Source organism: Carassius auratus, chromosome 10, assembly GCF_003368295.1.
Source record: "Carassius auratus strain Wakin chromosome 10, ASM336829v1, whole genome shotgun sequence".
NCBI lineage: Eukaryota > Metazoa > Chordata > Actinopteri > Cypriniformes > Cyprinidae > Carassius > Carassius auratus.
The window spans coordinates 16,675,288-16,688,587 of record NC_039252.1 but is presented as its reverse complement, the minus strand read 5'-3'; the positions used below and the strand labels follow the sequence as shown (position 1 = coordinate 16,688,587).

Sequence of the window (13,300 nt, the reverse complement as noted above, 5' to 3'; positions counted from 1 at the left end):
TCTGATGTTCAACATCTCAGAACTTGATAAAGTGACACTCTATCAGCTTTCAGGACATGTGTCATTAGTGGGAACCTGCGCTTCTGAATCTTTTGTAATCTTTTGCTACTGAATCACCTGCGCTTCCAGATCAGCTGCGCTACTGAATCACCTGCGCTTCCAGATCAACTGCGCTACTGAATCACCTGCGCTTCAAGAACTGCTGCGCTACTGAATCACCTGCGCTTCCAGATCAACTGCGCTACTGAATCACCTGCGCTTCCAGATCACCTGAGCTACTGAATCACTTGCGCTTCCAGATCAACTGCGCTACTGAATCACCTGCGCTTCCAGATCAACTGTGCTACTGAATCACCTGCGCTTCCAGATCAACTGCGCTACTGAATCACCTGCGCTTCCAGATCACCTGAGCTACAGAATCACTTGCGCTTCCAGATCAACTGCGCTACTGAATCACTTGCGCTTCCAGATCAACTGCGCTACTGAATCACCTGCGCTTCCAGATCACCTGAGCTACTGAATCACTTGCGCTTCCAGATCAACTGCGCTACTGAATCACCTGCGCTTCCAGATCAACTGTGCTACTGAATCACCTGCGCTTCCAGATCAACTGCGCTACTGAATCACTTGCGCTTCCAGATCACCTGCGCTACTAAATCACCTGCGCTTCCAGATCACCTGCGCTACTGAATCACCTGCGCTTCCAGAACTGCTGCGCTACTGAATCACCTGCGCTTCCAGATCAACTGCGCTACTGAATCACCTGCGCTTCCAGATCACCTGCGCTACTGAATCACCTGCTTTTCCAGATCAGCTGCGCTACTGAATCACCTGCATTTCCAGATCAACTGCGCTACTGAATCACCTGCGCTTCCAGATCAGCTGCGCTACTGAATCACCTGCGCTTCCAGATCACCTGCGCTACTGAATCACCTGCGCTTCCAGAACTGCTGCGCTACTGAATCACCTGCGCTTCCAGATCAACTGCGGTACTGAATGACCTGCGCTACTTAATCACCTGCACTACTGAATCACCTGCGCTTCCAGAACTGCTGCGCTACTGAATCACCTGCGTTTCCAGATCAGCTGCGCTACTTAATCACCTGCACTACTGAATCACCTGCGTTTCCAGATCAACTGCGCTACTGAATCACCTGCGCTTCCAGATCAACTGTGCTACTGAATCACCTGCGCTTCCAGAACTGCTGCGCTACTGAATCACCTGCGCTTCCAGATCAACTGCGCTACTGAATCACCTGCGCTTCCAGATCACCTGAGCTACTGAATCACTTGCGCTTCCAGATCAACTGCGCTACTGAATCACTTGCGCTTCCAGATCAACTGCGCTACTGAATCACCTGCGCTTCCAGATCAACTGTGCTACTGAATCACCTGCGCTTCCAGATCAACTGCGCTACTGAATCACCTGCGCTTCCAGATCACCTGAGCTACTGAATCACTTGCGCTTCCAGATCAACTGCGCTACTGAATCACTTGCGCTTCCAGATCAACTGCGCTACTGAATCACCTGCGCTTCCAGATCAACTGCGCTACTGAATCACCTGCGCTTCCAGATCAACTGCGCTACTGAATCACTTGCGCTTCCAGATCACCTGCGCTACTAAATCACCTGCGCTTCCAGATCACCTGCGCTACTGAATCACCTGCGCTTCCAGAACTGCTGCGCTACTGAATCACCTGCGCTTCCAGATCAACTGCGCTACTGAATCACCTGCGCTACTTAATCACCTGCGCTACTGAATCACCTGCGCTTCCAGATCAGCTGCGCTACTGAATCACCTGCGTTTCCAGATCAGCTGCGCTACTGAATCACCTGCGCTTCCAGATCAGCTGCGCTACTGAATCACCTGCGCTTCCAGATCAACTGCGCTACTGAATCACCTGCGTTTCCAGATCAACTGCGCTACTGAATCACCTGCGCTTCCAGATCAGCTGCGCTACTGAATCACCTGCGCTTCCAGATCAACTGCGCTACTGAATCACCTGCGCTTCCAGATCACCTGCGCTACTGAATCACCTGCGCTTCCAGATCACCTGCGCTACTGAATGACCTGCGCTACTGAATCGTCTATAACAAGCATTTTGATAGGAAAGGATGACAAATACGAAAAAAAAAATGCTTACAAAATTTTTAACTCATTTATCTCACAAAACTGCAATAAATGATTCTCTTACTCAGTATTTTAGTCTTATTTTCTAGTATAAATATCTAAACACTATTGAATCAAGATGCATTTACTTGAAAAGTAAAATATTAAATATGGTTTTCTAAAAGAAAATATAAATATATATTTTTAGTTTTTGCTAAGACAAAAATCCTGAGTAAGAGAATAATGTTTTGCAGTGAAGCGTCCTATCTCAACATGGGCAGCTGAAGGTATGGCTCGTGTCCTCGTCCCAGCATGCACTCCTTGATGCAAGGCGGGTGGATATCGCTGATGAGGCACTCCAGAGACTGCAGGCTGCTGCTGAGGCTCTTCTCTTGCGGCCCGCAGCACAGGTACGCCGGAGGTTGTTGGGTGTATGGATGGAGGCGCATAGCAGGCATCTCCTGAGGGTTATAACAGTCGCTATCCGGCGTTGCAAGCACGCTATTCCAAGCAGGAGTGAAAAACTGTCCAACAGAGAAATCACCATGCATCACGGGGGGTGTTGGGACTTTGTCTAGAATCGTTAGACTGGGAGGGTAGGATCTGTAGGAAATGTCAGGTGAGCGGTTCCCCGATCCATACATGTGTGGATAATGTGCCCAATAATAATCCGAACCAGCTACATCCGCGCTCTGAGTAGGCAGAACGGCTCCGGAATACGGCAGAGCAAAACTAGAGTCTGCGCAAGATGCGGACAGGAACGAGGGACTGGATTGGATGTTAGACGGACGGCTCGTGTGATGGGAAATGACGGCGTAGGGCCGGTGTCTGTTCCTGCTGGGCGGCGCATACGGAGCCACCGCCATTTGAACAGGGGATAGTTTAGTACGTTTTCCATCGGCGCTCTTTAGCACACCTTTGGTCGCAGAGGAAGTCTTGACGATCGCCAACAAGCCTTGGTAGGCGCCAGCGTAGGGGTGCAAGTACGGGCCCAAGCCCTGGTCGCCTGTGTCCAGGCCGTTCACAGTCCTGCTGATTTGTTTGTGCTGTGGGACCCTGATGTTGGTGGGAAAGATCTTGATTGAAAGTGGGCTGTCGGCTGTTCTTTGCGCGTAGGCGTCCAGTTCGGCCGCAGATGGGTACCGCATGGAAATCAGCTCACCTGCTAACAAAGAGAAAACACCATGAATAATTCAACGCTGCAGTATTCTCAGCAAGGCCATACCATGTCTCGAACATTGGGGGGGGGGGTATTTTAAATAAGGTGTACAGAAATTGAACAGTGAAAGAAAAACTGTGTCTAGTTGTAGTTGAAGCACTTAGCAAATAATTCACTCTTAATTGTTTGCGTAATTTGTAAAAAATGCTTAGCATTTCATGTCTCGTAACATTCAGTTAGGAATTACACAAATCATATAAATGATTACAGTGTAAATGATTTGAACATTTCTGTAGTGAAGCAGTTGTTAAATATTAAATGTTCTGTTGCTTCCATTTCTATTTCATCATTAAAACTGATGCTTGAGCTTTAATTCAAACACTGCATTTGTGAACAGTAAACCCCGCCTACTTTAATTTGATTGACTTAATAATTCTGAAATTTGGAACCAAAAACAGAATGGTTTGATTTTAGTGTTGTGAAACTATGCTTCATAAAACTCATCTAAATGAAACAAAGCTAAATGAGATGCAAATTCACTCTCTGACAGCAGGTGGCACTAATGGAACAGCATCGATACAGCGTTTCCTAGGTTACCACTGTAAACAAAGCAGCCCTGCACTTATGAACACAACAAATACATTATACAGAGGCAAAAGGGAGAGAAAATGTCATCTAAGCGTTTCTAAATAGTCACTTTCCCTCAGAGATACATTCATATAAACTCTATCCCCAACTGATTCGTTTAACATCTCAACTGGTTTGAATCGTCACATATTTGTATTGAAACACAGTCATGTATTCTGGCATTTCACCAAGCAAACACCCTCAGCGGATCCCAAAAACTCTCTCTACAAAAAACAATGTTTCCAATTTGAAACCCTGCTGTCCGAAAAAAACGCCTTGTGCCAGAGGTGTTTGGCAATAAATATGGAAGAATGATGAATACTGGATGAGTTAAAAATGATCAGACGTCGCACAAGAAAAATCGTCCAATAAAAATGAAGATATTGGAGCGTCTGTGTGGCTCTCCGTCTCCTTATTTCCTCGGCTGGCTGTTCATCCGCAGACATCTGCATCTCTCTAAAAACTCATTTTGTGGAAGGAGACACCTCGGGCAATGTTTGATCAGTGCATTATGAAATTAATTTGGTCTTTCTTCAGGACAAAATTAGATTACCTTGGGAAAAGAGATGAGGAGGGGGATGGGGAAGGAGCTAATTTAGTTTCAGTGGCTTGAGTGGAATTCATTTCATGGCGTTTGGATGTGCCATCCACTAAAAATGGCTCGGATGCGGATGGAGCTACATGCAAAATTAACATTAGAAACGATGCTATACAAGCAGCAAATTGGAAACGGGGCTTTATATGTGTTTGTGCATCTGTGTGCTGCTTGAATGCATCTCGAATGGATCCCTGGACTATAATAAGGACAGGATTCCCATAGATGGCATCTTATCGCCACAATAAATGCAAGCCAATATCATTTTCAGATGTCTACATATGCAATAGCTTTCAAATGAAAACCTACAGCCAGAAGTGTACAGGAAAACGAGATTGGATTTAAACACCATTATTCAGGCAATTTCATGGCTGTTTAGCTTCCCACAACACAAGGAAGCTGGAAAAGTGTGCTCCATTTCTGAGCAGTAAATCTACTGGTGGACGGAATGACACCTTTATATTTCTGACACGGAAAAAAAGTGCTAAAATTAAGGCCACAGTTGATCAAAATCACTCAAGGATTGAAGGACCAGAAAAACACACACACAACCCAATCGAGTCCCAGAAGTCATTTGGAACGTCTCCTCCGTCACATGATGCCGAGCTAGCGTTGTTCCCGTTCCGGATTGATTTGGGACCTCATTTCATTCCAGGCCCACAATGAGCCTCCAACTGTGAAAACGATTCAATCTACAAGATCCATCGCATAAAGGAAATAAACTGAGTGTTTAAAATGAGGTGAAGAGGAGAGAAGGGGTCACCAAACACAATGAAGCTCCAGAAACACTCACATGGGGACTGGGAGAATCTGAAAGAGTTTGGAGAAGCTAATCGTTGAACCAAAATGTTCCTCCACTGAAGTGAAAGTAAAATACAAGGTCTGAGGTTTCGTCAGCATCTTGACCTTCAGTTATTATCCACCTTTCAGCTATAAATACACACTGTGATAACCATTTCATCACACGCTCAGTGAGAGTCAAGGCTTGGATCAAACTCACACGCATTATTACATGAGGACGAGGACTGGGGGGGGGGCTCTGAAATAATTAACTAATTAACACGCAGCTAATTAACTGCACGCAGCGAACTCTTAAAGTAGGCCAAAAACAAGAACAAACGGACTCGAAGAGAAGAGAAGCCAGAGCGAGACGAGCAGATGGTGGAGATCTTTCAGCATGACCTCTGAACTCTTCCATCAAACAAACAACTCTAACTTCATGTCTGTTCGTGTCGTTTCCACATTATTCGATAGTCCTTGAAAAATAAATGCATAAATCCTCATATGAAAGCATAGACACTTAAATGCTCAGATAAAAAAAAAAGCATGAATAAATGCATTAAAGCATTAAATAATAAATATATAATCAAACTGAAAAAAAATGTATGCATATATAAATGCATAAATAAATGCTCAAATATATATATGCATTAATGCATAAATTAATAAATGCAAAAATAAATAAATCCATAAATAATCTACATATCAATTACCATTATCCAAGAATATTCCTTTAACATTTTGACATTTTAGCCTTTTGAGTCTAAGAGCAGAATGGAAAAAGTGAACCTGAACTGAATTTAGATTATAAAGTTAAATCAGTATGATTTTATCTTTCATAAACTCCTTTATTTTACTGTCATGATGAGTGAATATTGTAGAACAATCCCACAATAAACAATAGATGTTTACCAGGAGTCACTCGCACTGTACTCTTTAAATCCTGATTTATAATCACAACATCCTCTTTTAAAATCAACATGCATCTACACTAAAGAGCAGCTATACCGTATATATATATATAGTATGTGAATGAATATGAGAGTAGATTGAGTGTGGATCCACCCTTGGACGGAAGCGACATGAAGCTGCGTCACGGCTGATCAATGCGCTGGCAGATTCAATTAAAGCGCTGCGATGGACGTGTTTGATAAGAGCTGGACGGAGCTCCTGCAGATCTGAGATCAGATGATGGGAAGCCTGCCTCTCAAGGTGAACGTCTGACAGACGAGCAAACAAAGAGAGTTTAAGAAGAGCCGAATGAAAACGCATACACCTCTCTCGCTCTCCTAACGGATGAACATCCATCTGCTGGATGGAGATCTATGAGCCGCTCGATGAGGTTAAGCCATCAAAATCAAAGGTTACCCTGAAAATTCAATTTACCAGGCTCTTCTTTCTTCCACCTCCAATAAAGTGTTTTAATATAACTCGCTTTCATGCATTTGGTTTTCTTTCAAGTTTATTTCCTTTTTTCTTTTATCTTTCTTTATCTTACTTTTCCCATCTCTTGCTCTGCTTCATTTGCTCTTTTTCGTTTCTCACCATAAAACTGTTCCACATCTGAAGCTCTCAGACGAAAATAATAATAAAATTGGTTTAAAAAAAAACGCTTATTTAAAAAAACAAAAAAACTAAATATAAGTAAATAAGTGTTAAGATTGGGGATTAATTTTATATACAAGTAATACATGTATAAATAAAAAATACATATAAAATATAAGTACAAATTTGAAAAACTTAAAATATTTAACATTTATTAAAATAAAGATAAGTAAAAAAATTCATTAATAAAACCAGTAAATGTAAAATTGTAAAGAAAAAGCACTAAATAAACTAAATAAATGATTCCTCTTATTTTGTTTCAGTTATTCATTTTTGCCCATTCTGCAAGGGTGTGTAAACATATGAGCACAACTGTGGGTGTATGTATGAATTAGAAATTAACATTAAAACAGTAAACAAAAAAAATGGTCATAAAAAGACAGCTTGTTTTTTAAAATATAAGTAAATAATAATGTTAATAAGTGTGTAACTACATAAATAAATAAATAAATAGCACAGAAATAAGTAAAAAATAAATAAATAAATAGATTAGCTAGAGTGATGCTCAACCAAAGCTTGAAGATCTCAAAGCGCTACATCTAACCGTCTGTGTCAGACGTACTCTTGTGATTGAGCGGCGCGTCCAGGATCTTGGCAGCACACGTGAGGTGAAGGTGTCGGTTCTGTCTCTGCAGACACGCCAGCATGGTGCAGTGTGAGCTCTACGGGTCGCTGAAGCCTTCAGGGATCTGCAACAAGAAACAAACCCGTTATGAGCTCATCAAAGGCTTTCAAAATGTTTTTTAAAATGAATTTGTGTGCCGTTACACCCCTAGTTGTGTACAAACTGACCCACAATTTTTTTTTACCACTGAAAATGGCTACAATTGAACTATTTGTCTCTTGGAGCCATATTTAGAGTCCAATATCCTGGAAATGATCAACCAATTAAATTGCTCATTGCACACACTTTAAAATGACGAGATCAGAAGATAAGTTTACTGAGAACCAAATGAGGTGTCATTAATACTTTTTGAGTTACAGACATGCAAACTTTGGGACAAATATACATCTCTTGTTTCAACTAGGGTTGCAAAATGTGGAAAACCGAAACTTTCCAGGAATATTTCCGGAAATATCCACCCCTTTGCAACACTAGTTTCAACACCATTTTTTATCCAGACATTCCTCTTTAAATACAATACAAATCAGTTAAATGCAAAGTGACCCACATTTGGTTTTTGACCACTGAAAATTTCTACATTTGAACCATTTTACTCTTGAATCCATATTAAGATCCCCATATCTCAGGAAATCAAACATACAGGACCTTAAAAATGGTGATACCATATGAAAAGTTTGTTGAAAAGCTGAATCTGAAAGGATATTAAGATATATTTAATGGTTCTTAAGTTATAGCCATGCAAACTTTTTCCCCATTTTTGAATGGTCACCATTCGCACGTAATGCAACACAAACCGCTAAAGTCAACAGATTTTACTAAGAGAGCTACCACTCTCTGTGTGAAAATAAGATCATAATCCTGACATCTTTCTGAAGTCATTATACCTTCCTGTAATTTGGCTCCGAATCTCAGGAGAAACGCAGTAATATCCATCCTTATTTTGACTCATCACTATTTATGTAAGTCTTTCTCTATTAAAATATTACCAAGGTCAACAATTTAAGGGAAGTTTCTGTTACATTGTGAATGTTGTCAGAGCAACAAGGCCTAAAGTTTGCTACATAATAACAGGCAATCAATGGAGCACTGGACTGACCAATCAGAAGAGATCTTGAGTACAGGTTGTTTTGCAGTCATCTGTGCTTTATCTCCTGTCTGTTATTGCTCCGATTTCTGCACACTTAGATGCTAACTGAAAAAAAAGTGTTCAGAAGTATCTGTAGAATCCCTGTCTTCAGAAATGCAGTGACCTGACAGCAATTTCACAACAAGGCCTCCATTATAGCACATTTATCAAAAGAAGACGTGAGTTTGAGAGATGAGGGGAAAACAGGATCTCTTGTGAAAAGCCGGTGTAGTTTTCTCAACAGAGATGAGCTTAAAAGCAGCTTCCATTACGGCGAGCAGCTCAGGGCTACAAACACATTAAAGACACTCACAGAGAGTAAAGCCAGACTCTGAATATAACAGACCGAGGGACTTCTGGACAGAGACGCCACTGGAGCAGCACAGGGTTAAAGATGAAATACACTCATCATTCATTCACCCTTACTGTATGTGCTTCTGAAAAAACACACATGCAAAAAGAGGTTTGCATTGAATAATTATTTTATATGTATTATTATATATTATTTTTATCTCTTCCATTATGTGACTTTAGAAGATTCAGAAAAAGATGCAAAAATGAATACTATAAAATCGAATAATATTATAAATGAATGGGTTAAATCAATTTGAATCATCAAATCACGTCTGAACAATTGAGATCATAATTTGTTTATGTTTAATTGTCCAATCTTTTTAAATGTAAAACAAATAAAAATACAACAAAACATCATGATTTTTTTGTATTTTAGTACATTTAAATAATAATATATCAGTCATAATTTCTTCAAGTTGAACCAAACTTTTATTTTGGTGGTTTGCCATGAAGACGTCCGAGTTTCTGTATTTGATCTAAAAATTAATTTAATTATTTTATGATGCATTCAATTGTTCAAAAGCGACATTAAACATATTTATAATGTTACAAAAGATTTCGTTTGAAAATAAATGCTGTTCTTCTGAAATTTTATTCATCTGTGAATCCTTAAAAAAAATAAACTGCATCACATCTACAAAAATATTGATCAGCACAACTGTGTTCAACATTGATAATGATCAGAAATGTTTCTTGAGCAGTAAATCATCATATTATTCTGATTTCTGAAGATCATGTGACACTGAAGACTGGAGGAATGACATCACAGATATACATGACACTTTAACACAGATTCACTCCTGCAGGTTGAGTGACCGAAGCTGGAGATCAGGAGCACATCAAAGCCATGTTTAGCCCGTCTCAAAGACCCGCCGGCTCTAAACACACCGCTTTCAGTGGAGACGGGATCCTATCAGAATAATGAGCAGATAACGCTGAGAGAGAGAGAGAGAGAGAGAGAGAGACTTTGACACGCTACATCGCCCGATTCATCCCTAAAGCTCCTCATGCATCTTTAATGGAATCTATTACTCCAGGATAAGCCGATAAGAGACGTTCCCGTTCAGATTTCCTAACGCTTAGCATAATTGGTATCAGAGCGCAGGAGAGAAGACAAAGATGTTTCTTTTGAGGCAAGCTGCTAAATAACCTCTGAAACCGTTCAAGCACAGATCACAAAAGCCTCGGATAGGAGACGTGTGCTCTTTTCCATTCCAGCATTTCCAGAAGATCTGAGCTGCTCTCTGTGATCACAATCACATGTAGATGAGAGATTATACAGCGACCGCAGCAAACACACCTTAAACATCAACTCTCCGAACTAATCAAGACAAGTCTAGCGCTTCTACAATACAGACTGGTTCAAAGCAGCTTTACAGTATTAAATGGGACATAATGTAGAAGGATGATATAGTAAACACTCAGTTTTAAGTTAAAGGCAGTGATGTCATCATCCAGCTCAGTTCAGTTTAATTACTATATTTACTGTGTTAAATTTACTTCATTATTTAAATTAACAAAAAAAATGTTATGCAGCACTTTGTTTGCCAAAAAAAAATGAAACATTTTGATTTTCATTTAATTAAAAAAATTTAAAAAAAAAAGAAATTCCTAATCCAGAAAACTTTAAACAGAGAGCAAAGAATTTCTGGAAAAAAAGATAAAAAAAAAAATATTTCATATGGCCCTATTATTGTTAAAGACTAAAATAATTAATTTTATCAGTTTAATCGCTTAGACATGCTTTTTGTGAAATAAGTGAATTTTGAGAACAGATGAAAACGGTTTCATTTATTGTTGTCAAATTGTGTAAGTTTCATGATTTCATTTAATTTTGATTACTAACATTCAGATTTAACCATTAATTCCAGAAAAAAGAAAAAGCAAAAAAATGGAATCTGGAAAATAAAAAGAAAAGAAACTGATTTCTTGGGCCCTAGATTATTTTTTACCATAATGATATCAAACCACAAAAAAATAAAAATAAAAAAAAGATCCCATTCTTTTTTCTAAAGAACATTTATTGAATTTGAATTAAACATTATATTACAGCAGGCTTTCACTAACTGGGCTTTGTGAGGGAAATGCAGGAGGTTTTTAAGTTAATAAAAGCTAAATTAAATCATAAAACTGTACAATTATAATAAATCAAAACATTGACTGAACATCAATGAAAAATATATTTCACATGCATTATTAAACTGAGCTGTGGACATGCAAATGTGTTGATAAATTACTGAAACATCACCTTAAAAGCTCAGGATAAGTAATATGATAATAATAATTATTATTTTAAAGGGTTTATCTGACAGCACAGAAGGCACTATTTGAAACAGAAAGCTGCATGTCTCTTCAGAAAGCCCAGATCTCATCTGATGAACGTCTGTGCTGGATGTGTTGGTCTATGAGCAGCACACTCGCTCTGGAGAACATCTCTGTGGTCTCAGTGAGTGTCGTTTCTCCCCACCGGGCAATGCATTATGCTGTTAAGGGTCACTGAATCCTTAAAGTCATTAAAAATGTTAATAAAACAGGGATGGGTCAAACGCTTCCCGCAGGGCATTCACACGCTAATCCTGAATGACCTCCACCTGTGTCCCACGACTCGACACGCAGAGATAACACGGCTGCGCTTCACACAACACACTAATGACCTGCTGCTTAGTTTGGTTCACAGGGGACAGGCACAAATCACTTAGCAAGCTTTAATAACTGCCCCCAGCTCTAATACCCCCGTCCCCTTTCACCCAGAGTCTTCATCCTATAAAAATAAAACCAGCAATTAGACCGATTTCAGAGGACAGCAGCCTGCCGATGATTACGCACCACATCCTCGAAAGATACGAGATGAACCAGAAGATTGACATGCTGCCTGTAAGAGCAAAACAGCAGAACTCCAACAGAACCATTACAATAAAGACTACACAATACAGAAAAAATAACTGTAATCTTGCTTAATGTTATTACAATATAAAATAATGGTTTCTATTTAAATATCCTTTAAAATATAATTTATTTCTGTGATGCAAAGCTGAATTTCCTTCATCATTATTCCAGTATAAATTGTCACATGATACTTTATCATCATTTGTAATGGCATATATATATATATATTTTTTTTTTTGGAAACTGTGATTGTATTCAGGATTCTTTGATGAATAAAAAGTTCAAAAGAACAGCATTTTTTATAAATAAAAATATTGTCTAACTCTGCTATCACTTCTTAACAATTTAACACATCCTCACTGAATAAAAGTTTTAATTTCTTTAAAAAAAAAAAAAATTTTTTAAGAATAAAAATGTACTGACCCCAGATTTTTTTATTTTTTATTCATTAAAGAATCCTGAAAAAAGTATCACTGGTTCCAATAAATATGAAGCAGAAGCAGTTTCAGCACTGATAATAAATCATCATATTATTCTGATTTCTGAAGATCATGTGACACTGAAGACTGGAGGAATGATGCTGAAAATACAGCGGAGCATCACAGAAATACATTACACTTTAACAGGTAAGTAAAAAAAAATCTAAATTGTACTGTTTTGCTGTACTTTGGATCAAATACATAGGCTTGGTCAGCGGAAGAGACTTCTTTAAAAAACATTACTGTTCACAAGTCAGGTGACATCAAAGACATCAACATGCGTTCAATTCACCAGAAACATCCATCTACCTCAGCATTTATTCACCTCAGTATTTATTTATCTCAGCATGTATTTACCTCACATTCACCTCAGTATTTATTCATCTCAGTATTCACTTTAACATTCATCTCAGTATTTACCTCAGCATTCAACTCAGTTTTTATTCACCTCAGTATTTATTTACCTAAGCATTCATCTCACTCAGTTTTTATTCACCTCAGTGTTTACCTCAGTATTTATTTACCTCAGGATTCACCTCAGCGGAGCAGAAAGAAACTCAAATGAAGCGGTAGTAACGAGATGAAGCTCATCATCAAGCAGACAGAAGGGAACGGTATTTACCACGAACTGACGCTCCGCGCGCTTTAAAACCATCCGATCCCAGCAGAATCATCGATATCCCAAAGAACACGAATCCGGCAGCGGTCAAACCTCCACGAAGCCCTCCAGCAGCTCGGTGCAACGGGACTGAAGTTCATCTTCTGACGGAGAAGCGGAGCAGCGCCTTCATCGTCATCATCATCTCCGGTAAACGCACCTGCTTCACGCTTCATCCGCGACGCAATCCATCCTTCCGCCGAAAAAGCCAACCATCACCTGAAGATAAAATCAAGTTGATAAATTAATTATAAAGACCCCGAACGCAAAGAAGTTTTGTGGTTTATAAAGTGAG

The 13,300-nt window shown here is 39.4% G+C and overlaps 1 protein-coding gene across 1 annotated transcript; it reads right to left on the bottom strand.

The window, feature by feature from the left end:
* Nucleotides 1–2,097: 2,097 nt before the first annotated feature.
* On the bottom strand, nt 2,098–13,300 carry LOC113110094 (protein FAM222A-like). Its single transcript, XM_026274109.1, has 3 exons — nt 12,970–13,300; nt 7,440–7,566; nt 2,098–3,273 (listed from the first exon to the last, which is right to left on the bottom strand). Exons 2-3 carry the CDS (start codon nt 7,522–7,524, stop codon nt 2,375–2,377), a joined length of 984 nt encoding a protein of 327 aa, XP_026129894.1. The 5' UTR covers nt 7,525–7,566; nt 12,970–13,300; the 3' UTR covers nt 2,098–2,374.

Bases quoted from the DNA above. Each gene is read 5' to 3' on its own strand.
- LOC113110094 (XM_026274109.1), bottom strand. From the start codon at position 7,524: ATGCTGGCGTGTCTGCAGAGACAGAACCGACACCTTCACCTCACGTGT. The intron at 3,274-7,439 runs GTACGTCTGACA...CTTTGTTAGCAG, and splicing joins CGCGCCGCTCAATCACAAGA to GTGAGCTGATTTCCATGCGG.